The sequence below is a fragment of the Pyxicephalus adspersus genome, chromosome 10 (genome assembly GCF_032062135.1).
Source record: "Pyxicephalus adspersus chromosome 10, UCB_Pads_2.0, whole genome shotgun sequence".
In the NCBI taxonomy this organism is placed as follows: Eukaryota; Metazoa; Chordata; class Amphibia; order Anura; family Pyxicephalidae; genus Pyxicephalus; species Pyxicephalus adspersus.
Genome location: NC_092867.1, coordinates 27,099,101 through 27,114,588, shown reverse-complemented (window position 1 = coordinate 27,114,588; position 15,488 = coordinate 27,099,101). Strand labels below are relative to the sequence as shown.

At 36.4% G+C, this 15,488-nt stretch overlaps 1 protein-coding gene across 3 annotated transcripts in view; it reads right to left on the bottom strand.

Moving 5' to 3' along the window:
- Positions 1-15,488, bottom strand: part of PRKG1 (protein kinase cGMP-dependent 1) — a 513,859-nt gene that overhangs the window by 416,932 nt on the left and 81,439 nt on the right. Inside the window, exon 1 of one of the 3 annotated variants that reach the window (XM_072423235.1) lies at positions 1,775-2,783. The exons of 1 other annotated variant lie outside the window; for it this stretch is intronic. In XM_072423235.1, the coding sequence (XP_072279336.1) occupies positions 1,775-2,082 (308 nt within the window). In that variant the 5' untranslated portion in view covers positions 2,083-2,783. Of the gene's footprint in view, positions 1-1,774; positions 2,784-15,488 lie in introns of those variants that run through there. One more of the 3 variants, XM_072423232.1, reaches the window with a different exon arrangement.

The window sequence follows — 15,488 nt, the reverse complement described above, 5'->3', positions numbered from 1 at the left end:
TAAACCTTACTACATATTTCAAACAGTACATTTTTGCAGATCTGGTGCTTTTTAGTAAGTTCCCTGTGATTTGGTATTACTATATTATAACTTTTTCAGTGTGTTGTAACCTCTGTATGTGATAAGATGCACTATATGTTTGACAGTCAGAGGACCTCAAGACACACAACCCAGGGTTAAAGCTTCCTTGTAGAGCCCAAAGCATAAACACATTCTGCTTATCTAATGGAGGTTGTGGCACTATGGCCACAGATTCCAAAAAATTACAAAAACAACGCATTATTAGGATGATTGTCAACTTTGTAAAGAACCTCTAACTTTTATTGTTCTGCAACCAAAGTGGGAACGTTAAGTCTACTAATATGGGAATGTTCAAAGCACGTGCGCTGTAAACCATAGTAGCTATTATCACAAAATCACTTGTGACTGTGAAAAAAAACCCTAATCAAACCACCTTGGGCCAATAGCTTTTTGTGCAAAATAAGTTCTTATAATTGATCTGGAGATCTGTTTAAATAGTTTTTATTGGTTGTATTGCTATGTTGTGATAAATTGGATGATAATATTTAACTCAGTCAATCCAAATATGTCAAGCTCAAAGACAAACAGAACTGATTACGGTAATCAGAATAAAGTAAATAAGAGGCATGTATAAAATCAACCCAGTGAATCGTTTCCCTCCCTTCTGACTCATCTCCATATATTATGTGTGTAGAGATGAAAACACTATGTTTGGGATGATTTTAGGAATATGGCTCTTGATGTTCAGGATAATCAACCCATGAGGGAGCTGTGGATTAACTATTTTGCTTTGATGTCTTGGCTTTACGGAATAATTTAAAGGCTCCTAATATATATATATATATATATATATATATATATATATATATATATATATGTATGTGTGTATAAATACTATAAATACTTACTTACTTGTATATATGAGTATATAAAAAAAACAAATAGAAACGACTGGGGTTTTGAGTGGCTAAACTTCAAAATATATTTACTTTTTTGCTAAATTATTTAACATTAGCGAGAATTTAAGAGTCTTACTGAATGATCACCTGTTTGCTAGTATATTACTTTTGGGCAGTATATTCCACCACCTTTGGCTGTTTGAGCCTCCTAGACAAAACTTTGAGGCACAAGATATTTTAAACTTTAAGATATTTGGTTTGGCTAATGTCCCTGAAGCCCCTCTCTTCTTTTGGGTTAGTGCCTGCCAGTACTATGCAGAAAAAAAATCACTGTTCCTTCCTTTTTTGTTTTAATGTACTGTAAATCTTTATTTGCAGTCCATTTGCTACTTTTTTTACACTTACCTTTCCAAGAGTTATTAGTTACATGTCAACCCCAAAGTATCTGAAACATTATAAACAACCCTAACTTGAAAAAAACATGAAAGTAACAGATATTGAACATTCCCCCCACCTTAAATTGCACCTCTGCATAGAAAAGCAGTAGTACACAGTAAACATATTTCATATTAGTTTTGTTAACATAGAAATGATGTAGTTCCACATACCTGGGCATCTGACAACAACATATAGATGGGTGCAGTTACTGTGGATTTTTGGGGAAGAAATGTGCACAACAGCCCATACAGAAGTGTTAGTTAGACATTACTGCAGAGGATGAGGACAGAAATGGAAAGCAGAAGGTGCAGTAGGTCGTCTATACACAGGTAGATGGACAGAGACAATACAGAGAAGCACTGAACTAGCACAAACAGGATGCTACAAGGACACAACGCTTAAACCCTTCTGCTTACTGTGGGCTCTTGGGGTAGAAAGGAAGAGTGACATGGCTGAGATCCTGGATGTCAAAAGCAGTTGGCTCGGCTGATATAGCCTGCCTCTTGGTCCTCTGGTCCCCCAAGGTGGTGGAAGTTTGTTTCTGAGCCTGCTGGGTGGCCGGTTTGATCACAGAACGATACTTATCCAGTTCATTCTGCAATCTCTGGATCAGCTCGTCTTTGTGGTCCAACTCCAGCTCCAGCTCGTCTATCAGAGCATCTCTCTGTCTGAGCTCCTCTATCTTCTCCTGCAAAGCATACTGCAAGTCCCGCAAAGTGCCCATATTCCCGGCAGGGGCTCCTGCTGCCTTTCCTTCTCCCTTCGTCGTCTTTTCGGTTCCTCCAACCCCCAGCTCAGGAGATACAGCCTCCTACTCTCTCCAACTTTGTACAGCAGGTCTTTATGCCCTAATCACCTACAATGTGTAGAGACCTCACAGCTCCACTGGTCCCCTTCTTGATCCAGCTCCCTCGCTCCGACAAATGTTGCTCTTTTTAATCCGCATTAAAATCCTGGGTAGCAGATCCACAATTCCCCTTGTTGGAGTGACTCAACGTCACACCAGTCTTCAGAGGTCTTTCCACTACTTAGATCCAAATAGGAGGTCCCTGATGCTGTCAGATGTTGGGGAAGATTCACCTTTTCCAATTATACACAGCCAAGGAAATTCCCCTGCACCCCTGGGAAAATGCAAAACAGGTCCACCACCTGAAGGTCCAAAAAAAGTCTTAGTTCCTGGAACAGGTCCTCTTTGAATACTGCAGCTTGCCCCCAGAATGAGTGTCTTGCATGTGATTACTAGAGTGTGTGGAAGCAGTCACAGGCGAACCAGGGAACATTTGCATGCATGATCTCAGACTAGAAGGAAAAAAATCCCTCCCTCTGTCAGAAAAGACTGGGATTAGCTGTAGTAGAGGGGGATTTCGATCTGGCTGTGACAGGGCTGCAATGTGAAGAAGAAAGAAAAGACACTGGCAGCTAAGAGATTGTCTATGCTCTGGAGTGCAGGCATCTCCTCCACTGCGCTTCACTCTCTGCTGCCATGGCATAAGAGCTCCTCAATGCTTTTCCAGCTATCACATAGGGGGGATCAGTGCATGTGGCTCATACTAAGGTCTTTTTCTGCAATCATATACAATTACTCTGCTCTATTTGGCACCTTGTGGACAGACAATGATAACAGGTAGACAACTGTCATAATTAAAGCAGATGTGACAAAATCTCTTCTGTGCTGCATTCATACTGTACCAAATCTGTTAATACAATGCTGCAGTATTTCTGATAAATCTGTGATTTCATTGTGAACACTGATGATCTGGTATTGGATAAATGGATGTATCCTTCCAGGTGTGGAATTATATTTAGGTTCAGTTTTCCTGCCACTGTCATAACTCTAGCCACTAGCCCTATAACTAGCTTTAATATTCAGTTACTGTATATCAAGAATGAAAGAATTTATTAGCACACTTTATAAAGTGCAATTACCCTAGCATGCAGCCATCTCAAGCAATGCACTCTCCCATTTATCATTCCTGCTCAGTAGGGGGTGATGGTGGCAGTGACAGGGTTAACCACTCCTTTTAGTGGGGATGTGATTCTTCAATTAACCCCTTGGCTGCTGGGAGGATTACTTACTGGTTTGCGCTTATGAAGGGACTTGTGCAGCATCCCCACAGGTTGCTATGCGCACCAGGCAGATGATGCTGAGAACAAGATAGGCTAGAAATAGAATGCCTGGGAGCTTGGCTTTCACAATGTACACATGCTTTTTTTGTTACAAGAATATAATAAATTCAATATGTAGGACCTGAGCTGATTTTTCGGTGCACATCTGCTCATGTAAAGTGTGATATATAACTTGCCTGAAGATATCACAGAGGGCAAATTGAAGTGATGAAGGTGTAATTTTTGCATCTTCCATAAGCAGCACAAAGAAAGCACCGCATAGTGGTCAATTACAACTCATTTTCTATATTTTAGGAAAACCCCCAAATCCCTCTATTCTGTATAGCTGCCTTTGGAGGAAAGAAAAAAAGCTTAAAAAAAGTCCCCTGTAGCAAAATTAATTTGGGAAAGATATTGGTTTGTGTCAATTTCCAGCCTTGCCACAGTGATAAGTTATTTATTGGACAAAAACAATAAAAAAAAACATTTGCAGCTTGTGCCTTGCCTTTAAACAGAGCCATCATCAGAAATTTCTGGGCTTTAAACTAGGTAAATATCCTGCTTTCCCCCCCATATCTAAAAGTTCTAGTTTTGAAGAAGTGCAATTGAAGATCTGGACTAGGGAATTAGGAATAAGTAAGAGGTCAGGTTCCACCTGACATCCTTGCTGATTGACCAAGACCCAGCCAACAAATGAGCCAGGTGCAAAGGTAGGTTCAGTCTTAACTTGTGCCTTGCTCCCCTATTGGCTAACCATACTCTCCACTTGCACTACGCACCTGGCTTGAACCCCTAAAGGCCACTAACTGAAACTGCTCTTGTGCCATTTTCCATAAAAGAGCAATTCTAACTAGCAGCCTTCTTGAGAATAGCAGATAGGCCCATTTCATTTGATTCGCGCCAGGTACCAAAAAATCCTTTGTCCCTCCTGAGGATAGCCATGTACTCATATATTGATTCTAATTGACACCAGAAATATCCAAGCAAATATATTCAGGCTGTATCCAGTTTCTGCAGTGCAGAATTGAAAAAGAAACAATATCTTTTGACAGGAAGTTCTGTACTCTATGGCGTCAAGATGCATGCTCTTTCCCTGTGCAACTGAGAGCTGCCATCAACATATTCCTGTTGACAAGTGCAGAACTCATAAAAGAGTGGAAATAAACAGAACATTGCTTATACTTTGTAAGATCTAAATACAGCTTGCAAAGCATAGATGGAAAATAGTTGATATTTTTTAAGGTAGTTTATGTACTAGAATAGAATATGTCCTGAAATACATAAAAAAGTGTTTGATATTTTCCCACATTTATTTTGCAATATTCTATCATACAATGCTAAAAATTGTAGTTTTTTTTATGCCAACTTTCATAGAAAAGCCTTTATTCATGAGTCTAAAAATGCTCATTTTTTGATCTAGTAATATTATAAGCAGCATCCATGGGGAATAGGTTGTTAAATATCAGTTTCCAAGCAGCAGCAGGGACTGCGTGCACAACACATTCCAGAGAATGAAAAGCACCACTGTTACCTAACTCTTCTTTCTAGCTCGAAGGTTGTGCAGGAAGATGCACTGATTGACCCATGGATGATATATCAGTTTGGACCTTTATACAAACCATGTTTATTCACATCTGCTCTGACACAGATTGTACAATATCACCATATTTAGTCTGTTATACCTTAGCACGCCTTCCCTGATCTTTCCTGCCTGTGAGCAGTACCTTTTGTCCAACAAAAATAAACCACATATTAGGCAACACCCTGCCTTTTCTACAACATCAGAAGTGCTGGATTTAATATATTTTTATAAAGATAACTTCCATTCCCTTCAGTATAAACAAAAGTCGCCTGTTAATGTGCTTTCCCCAATCGCTTCCCTTTGTAAACATGTACAGATGTTGTCTTGTTTAGTTTTACAACCTCCTATAGGTTTCCAATGGTTATATCAAATTAAACAAAAAAGCACCATGTGCCTCATCTATCTTTGTCAGGTTTATAAACTGATTTATTTACCTTTCCAAAAGATTTATCCCATCTTCTTTTTTAACATCTTGATAAAATAAAGAAATACTACTGATATGTAGGTTTTCATGCTTTCATTCACTCCATCTTTTTGACTGTGCCCCTTCTGTTGGCAAGACATGTCATAGATGATACCTGTATTAAAACCTCCGGCTCCCTACTTTTCATACTCATGCAGAACTTTTGTCCAGCCAAATATCTAAATGCCATTGCTTCCACTGTTTCCTTGTATGTATACTGTGACAAACTAATGGTTACTCACAGGGATTGTTTTCTATAGATTTAGTGCCTCACAGACTCACAAGATAGCGCAGAAATAGGACTGCTGAAACCATGGCTGCAGGTAACAAAAACATTAGCATGTCTGGTGTGTTTTAGCTTACACTTCATTTAGTTAACAATATACTGTACTGTCTGAGCTACAGAATCATTTTCATTAATTAACATCAACACTTTATATATATAGCAATAAAAAGGCCAGAGGTCCTACTTGAAGACCAAGCTGTCCAACCTGACATCAATTGCCCCTGTTAAGTTTGTCCCAGTCCTTGTGACTTTCACTTGGTCAGCTTTATCTTCAATAAAAATAAAATGTTAAATAAAAAAGCTGTTTATACATAGAACATACTATGTTTAATTCATACAAGTGCCAGAATACTATATATTCTTGCAATAGTGGCCCTTTATTGGGATTTAGGATTAACATTAGTACTTTCATGAATATTAGCTTTCACATAGTCAAAGCAAAAAAATAAATACAATAAATGTTTTTTGTGCAAAAGTAAATAGTCTATTTATAAATGTTTTTACTCAACCTTTACCCAAAATGTAAACATTTTGCACAATGCATGCAAAAAATGTGGGAATCGATTTATACTCCTAATTCTTAATTGAAGACTCTTAATTTCGAACTATATCCAATGTGAAACAAGTGTACATTTTGATAAAAAGTTGAGTGAATTATAGGTAAAACATTTATAAATAGGCAGCTATAAATGAATATATTATGTAGTTGTTTATCCAGTCAGATGGTGGACCACTAGGTAATTTTTCACTTTTTCACAGTGTTATCAAAAAAAAGTGTGTACAGAAACCAATAGCTCAAGATTAACTAGTCATGAAACAAGTGACAGAACCTGATGGCTTAATCTGAAGTGTCAATCAAACGGGGCAAGTCTGAAAAGAAATACCTATTGCCGAGTTAACTGTAACCTTCTTTGTCTAGTAGTAATAGTCTATATATGAAACAAAGATTGAGTGTGCATCTGTACATCGATTTAAAAATCAAACTTGAAAGTTAATACTTCAAAACTAATGTACATTCTCTTCAATAAAATAATTGTTTTCTCTACCACAGACTTTTTCTGAATTTGGAAATTGCAGTATATAATGCTCTTGTAGCAAGTTCATCAGTTTCAATGTCCTCTTTCTTCCTTCTCAGCTTAGATATTACTGACTAGGGTGGTCTTGATCTTTGTACACAAAGATTCTTGATACTCAGAAGGTCATTGGTTTTGATTTGTGTTGTTGATGTACAACTGATTGATTTGATACCTTTTAAATGTACTAGACCATACTTAAGGTCTGCATCCTTTTCTGTTTGTGCTATGTGGAGTAATGGTGCCCATAGGCACCGGTCTAATAAATCATTCAGTGAGAATGGGAGTACACATAACACACAAAAAAAACATTTTTAGGAGCATAGCAAAAGGTCAGAATTGCCGTCTCTGTATTCCTATCTTGGTCATACCCCTTACCCTCATATCTTATCATTAACACAGGAAACCAGTAGAGTTCTCTCCAGATGGGTCACAGACAGCATTATACAATTGTTATATGTAATATATCTTTCAATTTCATCAAAAACAAACAAGAACTTAAGCTTCAGTTTTTTTAAAGTATAAAAACTATTTACCAATATTTTGTGGAAAACTAGCACTATGTTATTTTCGTTCTATTCTGTTCCACAGAAGCAAGGAGTCAAGCTCTTAGGGGTGAATATAATAGAGGATTACTTTATTGCAGCCTTTAATACTAAAGGGGGCTCACCTATTGTATCACAAGGGGAAGGATCAGAATCTTATTTATCCTCTTTTTCATCTCAAACTCACAAATCATAAGCACACTCTAGACCCAAAAAGAATAATTATACAAGCAATCCTAAAACTCATTAGGGCATTAAGAGACCAAAATGGAACACTTCTCCTCAAATGACAAAATCCTTAGTTCTCCTCATCAGGTCAAGCACTACCATTACTACCCTATCCACTTGTTTTATATTGGACTCACTTCCTGTGACAGTGGATTCACGTCTGTCTCTTGCCCAAGTTGATATGGGTCAAACAGATAAGGAGTCCCTTCCGACAGTGACTATTCCAAAAATGTAGACTGGGTTTTTACACAATCCCCACACAATATCCAACACCGTTACTCAAACATATAAATGTAAACCAATATCTATTGAGGCACATCTATCTGCAGGTACAGATGTTAGACAGAATTAACAGTTAATAATTTATCATCAATTTCGCTCCCTACAGCCCAAATAGAAGTGCGAAATAGGAATTAAGCTTTTGTCCAGATCAGCCAGTGGACAATTTCAAAGCTATTAAGTATTTTCACTTGTTTCCATGTTGCTTGAACTTGAATTTGATTTTTGATGAAACAAAACAAGAATCAGACCCCAGGTCTGATTTGAGGATGTATGAAGACTTTGGTGCTTTCACCCTAATTTTACAATTGTATCAAATCCTTCAAGACTTTCATGTCTTGAAGGATTTCATACAATTGTAAAATGAGGGTGAAAGAACAAACCCCGACATCACTGCAGATCTTGTAATTTAGACATCTAAACAACCAGGTTTACTGAAATGGAAACCTAAATCCGAAGTCTCCCTCTCTACCTCTAATATACATATTGCTATTTTTGTGCAAATTTGGGATGAGATCTTACACGTCAATCCCAAAATTACCCTGCAGGACAATTTAACCCATAGAAAAAAGTAGGGTGTTGGATGCATTGAGAACTAATCAACAGATTAACATTAAACTTGCTGATAAAGGGGAAACATATTAGTTATGGGTAACTCATAATATGAGAAGATGTGTAAGAAGATTCTCAGTAACCGTACATGTTATCAACCCATTACGAGAGACTTCACACAATGATTTAGGGGTGAGTACATTGATGTAAAAACACATGCTTATGGGGAAGCAATTATTATTAGGTATTTACAAAACTAACTTTGGGTTAAACAACATACTATCCACACCTTTTACTCCCACCCCAAAATTTAGAAAAACTTACTACAGCCAACAGGCTGTGCCAGGTTGTGTCAGGTGTATGCTGCCTCACTGAACCAGCAAGCATCTTTATAGATTCATATCTGAGACAATATAGATTCATACCTATTGTTACAAGTTTACTATTGTGTCTGAAAAATACAATTGAATTTTTGAAACTAATAGAGGGGATGGTGTGACCGTTTCTCCTAATTCTATTCTTGTAGCCATAGATACGAATCTTTATATATTCATCAATCCCCTATGACAAAGGTTTATATATAGTGGATAACTTTCTATGTGAGAAGGTACAGGATTTTTTTTACAATTGATCTTTTACAATTTATCCTCACTTGGAATTATTTCACATTTAGTAATTTTTTTTATCTTAAAATACAAGGATATCTAGTGACGACTCTTTTTCATACCTGTGCCTATTGTGGTTCAGGTATATTGATGATGTCTTTATAATCCAGACTGGTGGTCCTACGTTAATTCAGCAACTTTTAGCCAAGCTCCAATTGAATGACTTTTTTTAACATTTACTATGTCCTTATACATGTCCTATGACAATCATAATATCTCATTTGTGGATGTACTGGTCACGATTGAGCATGATTTATCAATATCCACAACATTTTTCTGCAAAGACCCGCATAGGTTAAAATTATCCTGCATGCCACCAGTTGTTATCCAAATCTCTTAATAAGGCAGCATTCCCCATAGCCAGTAACTATGAATCCACAGGAACCATTCTAATGATTGTGAATTTAATGAACAGGTCAGTCTTCTAAGTGAGAGATCGAAGGCATGTGGCTATAGGAATAAATTTGTCAGGAGAGCCTTAAAAAAAGATAAAAATCAAAATAGGTTGGATTTATTGTACTCTACTAAACCCAAGAAGGAACCAGACATTACAGGAAATATTAACATGAAGTATTGGTTCATTAGTCATCCAATAGTAACTAAATATGAAGCAAATCATCCTATATTCACATATGAAAGATCTAAATCCTTGAAAGATACATTAGTCACTGCACTAGTAGAGGTGAACCTTGCAAAATGTGTGGGACTTTTGTGGCAACTGTGCTTATTGTAATTGAATTGATGTAAATACATCTAAAAGGTTACCAAGTGGGTATACACATCACTGATGTCACTTTGTAAATTGCAATACAGGGGGAGTTGTATATCTACGTACCTGTGTGGTTTCTTGTATATTGGGAAAACAAAAAGAAACTGTAAAATGTATGAGCATATTTATTCTATTAGAAATAGCAAGATACTCACCCCCGTATGTAAACATATTTATAAACATACATTGTATGCATTAGACCATGTACATAATATACTTTACATAGATAATTATTTTGCTACAAATAGAGACCAAATGTATTAAATTATTGGATGCCTTAAAACCACCTGATCTAAATTATGTGTCAAGCTAACAAGATGTAAGGGTAGATTAATATGTATATCCCAATCAGTGTATGGTATTCTATGTATACCTAATCTTTATTGGTATACCAAGATTGCATTTTTTAAAACTATTTGTATCTTTATAATATTGTTGATTTGTGACATCTTGATTGTATACAAATATTCTGTTAATTGTATGTAGCAATTAAAATATATATAATCATACATATGTTATATAGTGTTCCAATATATGTATTAAATGTTTTCCTTTTATTATCTCATTATACCATTGTGATCCCCCAGGCTCTGTGACTTTCTGTTTTTAGAGCCCAGAACCGAGACCTGACCACAGTGCCTCACAAATATTCTCCTTTAGTTTTATTATGGGATGATTTAGAGGTATAGTTTCACTAGTTTTTTGGGGCTGTCTTCGCTGAACACACAGACTTTTTTCTTGGTTCCTCTTCTCCCCTTTACTTATACATTCCTTATGCTTTCTCCTTCATCATCTTTCCTCTACACACACACACACACACTCATTCCACCCATCTTTTGTAAGTTTAACCCTTGCTGATTAGCTTCCCATAATGTCATATGATAAGATGGCTTTTTTGGGTGCACTGCAGATAAAGCCTTCGTGTTTCCTTTTTATGTGTTCTCCCTACCTCCTCCCTCTTCTCCCTTCCCTCTCCCCATCTCCCTCCATTCATTACTTTGCTTCTTTGTGAGTTTAACCCTTGCAGATGGAGTCCCTAGAATGTCAGATGACAAGTCCGCTTCTTTGCAGTATATTGCAGGAGAAGCGGCCTCACTACACATGTGCGGGTGACATCATCTGACAGCCAGGGGATTAAACTACTGCTGGTGGAGCAGGGTGTTTCAGTTACACTTGTGGCTCCAGGGAGACAGGACCACTGCAGGAAAAGGGAAACTCCTTATGCATATTGACAATAATGGGCTCCTATAGATCACTATATATAGATTTACTTTTATATTTCTCTTGCTATTTTGTTAGGTTTCCTTACCACCCTTGTGTCTACAATAATGGATATGTTACTACCCACTGTGGGCCCTTGTTGTCTGTTCATTTACTGACATGCATATTGTTATCTATTTACAATTTAATTGTAAAGTGAGTGAATGGTATAGTGCGTTTCACTATATACAAATTGACCAAGGAGCCTTTTCTGTCTTTTTTTTGGGTTTATGTTACTGCTACACATATACAAATTTTGTATATTTTATTAGATTATTTACCTTCCTGTTCCCCTGTCATTACCCTTTGTTTAATCACTGTTAGGTCTAACAGTTCAAGAAGTAATAATCAAAGTTACTAGATTGAAGAAATTAGTTAGATATCATTATGCACAGATGCTTTAATATGTCATTTATTCACTGTTTTATATACCTTACAGTATAACATAGGTACTGCATAGACTTTTCCTGATGAAGCAGTGATACAATGCTGCGAAACGTGTGGAAATAAATCCATTTTCCTAATAGTTTGTTATTTTTTAGACCGATAGATGTCCTTGTTGTGAATATTATGTAATGTCCTCTATTTGGATCATACCATTGGTACATGTTGCTAATTGATGATTGTAATGTATTTACAGTATGTTTTTTTATGATTAAAGGTTGAAATAAAGGAAGTTGTATTCATTTATATTATTCAGTTAGGTCTTCGTTCCATGTATATATATTTTAGATGCCAAAAAATCCAGTTGAGCATATATATTAGCCTATATTTTATATAAGCTTATATTTTTTTCTTTTTTTTTGTTCCACAGTTTGACATAATTGATAGCAGGCTTTCCTATTGAGTGTGAAAAATCTGATGTACTTAAGAACCACACGTAGTTCACAAGTCAAGGATCACCTTTATAAATATACATGCTGCTAGTCACTGTATAAAACTGTGCAAATTCTGCACTTTTTTCTAAGCTAAAACATTTTGCAGATTAATGTAAACACATAGGCCTGCAGTAATTCCCTGTACAGCAGCACTGAAAGAGGGAGGGACAAAACTTTACCCATTCATTCTAGGTGATCAAGACTGAATGGGAGCGCAGAGCCACTTGGGATACCTATGTCACACATCCCAGAAGGCTCTGGGTTCTCCTTCTGCGCAGGCCCTAATCTTGGACATACACAGAAGGGGCATTTTTTCTATTATGGAAAAGAGATGTCACACAAGTGCAGTAGGTTTGGCTTTTTTTTTTCCCCCTTTTACAGCGGGCTTCATCACCCGGTCTCACATCTGCACAGTGCGAGATCGGATGACGTGCCAAGAAGACCAAGGAAGTGAAGAATGAAGATGGCAGCGCCCGGAGGTGAGGAGGAAATCCAGGACAACGCGGGACTGGGTCGCGGGAAGGACCAGTGCCATCGAGGGACCTGTAGGATTAAAGTTAAGTGTAATATTTTTGTTTTCAGTTTAGTTCGGCTTTAAGCAGGGGGTTGTGAATATGTTTCTGACCAGACAGTACTGATATTGAAATTGAAGTCAAGAATCTAGTAATGCTGTGAAACATTAGTTTCTGGGTTGCAAACTGGGCTGAAAGGAATTACAAATTCTTGTTTAGGTAAAAGAGTTCCCCTATATCCATTTCAACCGTATGTTTAGCTGCTGCCTGAAGCTTAGCTTAAAAGTATTTAGTCTCTTGAGGGCAATATTCATAACAGCAGCGGCATACACACAATGCATAACTTCCAGGAGAGAAACATTCATGAAAAGAAAAATATCTTTTGAGCAGAGGAAGAACAGTTTGATTTATATGTCAATATCAGAATTTTATAGAATAAAATATTCTATAGCGGGAACTGCATAATGCTTTGGATATAGTGTGATAACCAAGTATTCTGTTTACCAATATATTCCTATCTGTATTGCTTTTCTCAGAATGCTGAATAAGGATCATCCCATGAACTTTATTTAAATAATTCCTATTTATGTTCCAAGAGACAAGCCTTTGGAAAATGAAAATCCTACATGTCAATTCACATTTGACCAAGAGTTTTAATATACAAAAATGAATGATTTGCTTTTCTTGTCTGTAAGGCTTGAAATTAGTCCATCATGTTGATGTCATTTTATGGAATATTTATGGTAATGGATTAGATGCGGTGCAGCACAGATTTATGTTGTCTTCAAATTTATGATTGCATTTTTGTAGTGATTTAAAAAAAAGATTGAAATTGATCCATTCAGACATATTACTAAAAACATTAACGCATATCTACATATCCTTGTATGACTTTAAATAAGACTGTTGGGGATTGGGAAAACCATATGATTCTATATGGAAATACCTTCAAAAACAAAAATGACAATTTTTTTTGAAAAAGGTGCTTAAGCAACTCGCTGCCCTCCAGATGCATCTTGGGGGAATAAAGAAAATTAAATAATTAAATAAGTCTTATAGCTGCATCTCCTTACTGCTAGAAAGACCAGGAGTCAGCAATAAGATGGAGCTAGGTGTAGGGCCAGCACGACTGGGTGACAAGGGAGTGCCAGGCAGGAAGGGTTTAATAGGTAAAGTGTTGGGGGAGGTAATGATGTCTATGTCTATAGGATGTCTATATGTAAGAATTTGTATTAAATCGTCCAAAGTTCATTTGCACCATACCCGCAGGTGTTTTTATTGGGAAGAAGCTTAAAACAGGTGAGAGTGGGAGGGGTAAGTTGTCTGCAAAGGTTCTGACCTGCCTCAGTCATGGTGGTTGCACTGATAAAAAACTGGGTACAAGGTAAAATGTTGATGAAAGCAATTAAAGCGCTTAAAGCGAAGAGTTGTTTCTTCCGATCTTCTCTCTATTTTATTGGATTAATACTACAAAGGGCAAGACCTTTTAGGGTTGGTAAAAATATGTTTTTATCATGAAGAAAACAATTACTTGATATTGGTTTCAGATAGATATAGATTTCAATAAAGTATATTAGTGAAGAAAAAAGGAAAACATGGTTAGTAGGAAGCTACAGATGCCAAATATTTTATAACATTATTAAACATATGGCATCTCCCCATAATGGATATGTTTGCTTTTAAAGACAAATACTTTAATATAGACCCAGAAAGTTTAAAAACCACTCAAGAAGAATTGGTAGATACAACAATGGAACACAGACAGGTGCATTAATCTTATTTCAGTTTAAGCAAGAATTTAATGATACCACACATTAATAAAATTGGTATTCAAGGTAAACACACGGTGCTCTTTCTGTTTATTCCAACTACACTAAAACTATAGGTAGTACAGATATAAGAGGTACATTAATAACTTTAAATGATGCCAATAAAGTTTCTATACAACCATATACTGTATATGCTATTTATGTAAAGAAAACAAATATACCAAAGCACTTTTAGTTTGTCAGAATCACATAACAATAACATATAACATATTTGCTAAATATTTGAGGTGACATTTATAATTATTATGTTTTAGCAAGGTTAGATGCATACATTTATACACATCATGTATGCAATGATTACATATATTTTATGCACCCCTATGTACTGTACATTTTTATCCTATAATTATATATTTATGTTATTAAATTGAAGCAGCGTCAGATGTAAATTGCATAAAACGTGATATAAAACTCTATTTTATGTTAAGCTTCTTATATTTATAACTTGAGCCTTCCTTTGACCTCTGACAGGATGCCTCCTCAGAAGAAAAATATCCTGCAGAGATCTGTATTTATAATGACGTCACCGGATCTAGGCCTGGGTCCTAATCAGTATGCCCTTGTGTATGTATGTATAATCTTTTCTGAAGAAGAACGGAGCAGATAATGTTCCAGATTAGGTTATGAACACGGGAGAAACTATTTAATAGACACATTAGATTTTGAAGTTAATACAACCTCTACAGTCACAGGCTACTGAAAAAGAACTGCAGAAATATTCCTGAATTTATAATATATACTTCTCTTGATAACATTCTTTCACATTTCCATATCTGACTTTATAATCTACCAATTTATTTTTCTCAGGAAAAAAATGGAAATCTATTTTATAGATACGTATGCCTTCTTAGGAATGATTAGCTTTATCCTAACATACACAATTAGTGATTATGGGACACATTGCAGAAGTAACATATAGTTAATATATCTGTTAGGATTTGCAGATGCAGTAGCAGGAAGGTAGCTGGCACTGTACAGTCCTTCCTTCAGGCTGGGATTGTAGCATTAAAATGACCAATGTCAATACATGACCCGGGGAGCTCGGACCTTCTAGCCCATCCCTTATAAACACCATTGTCATAACTGCCTTCTACTACCAAACC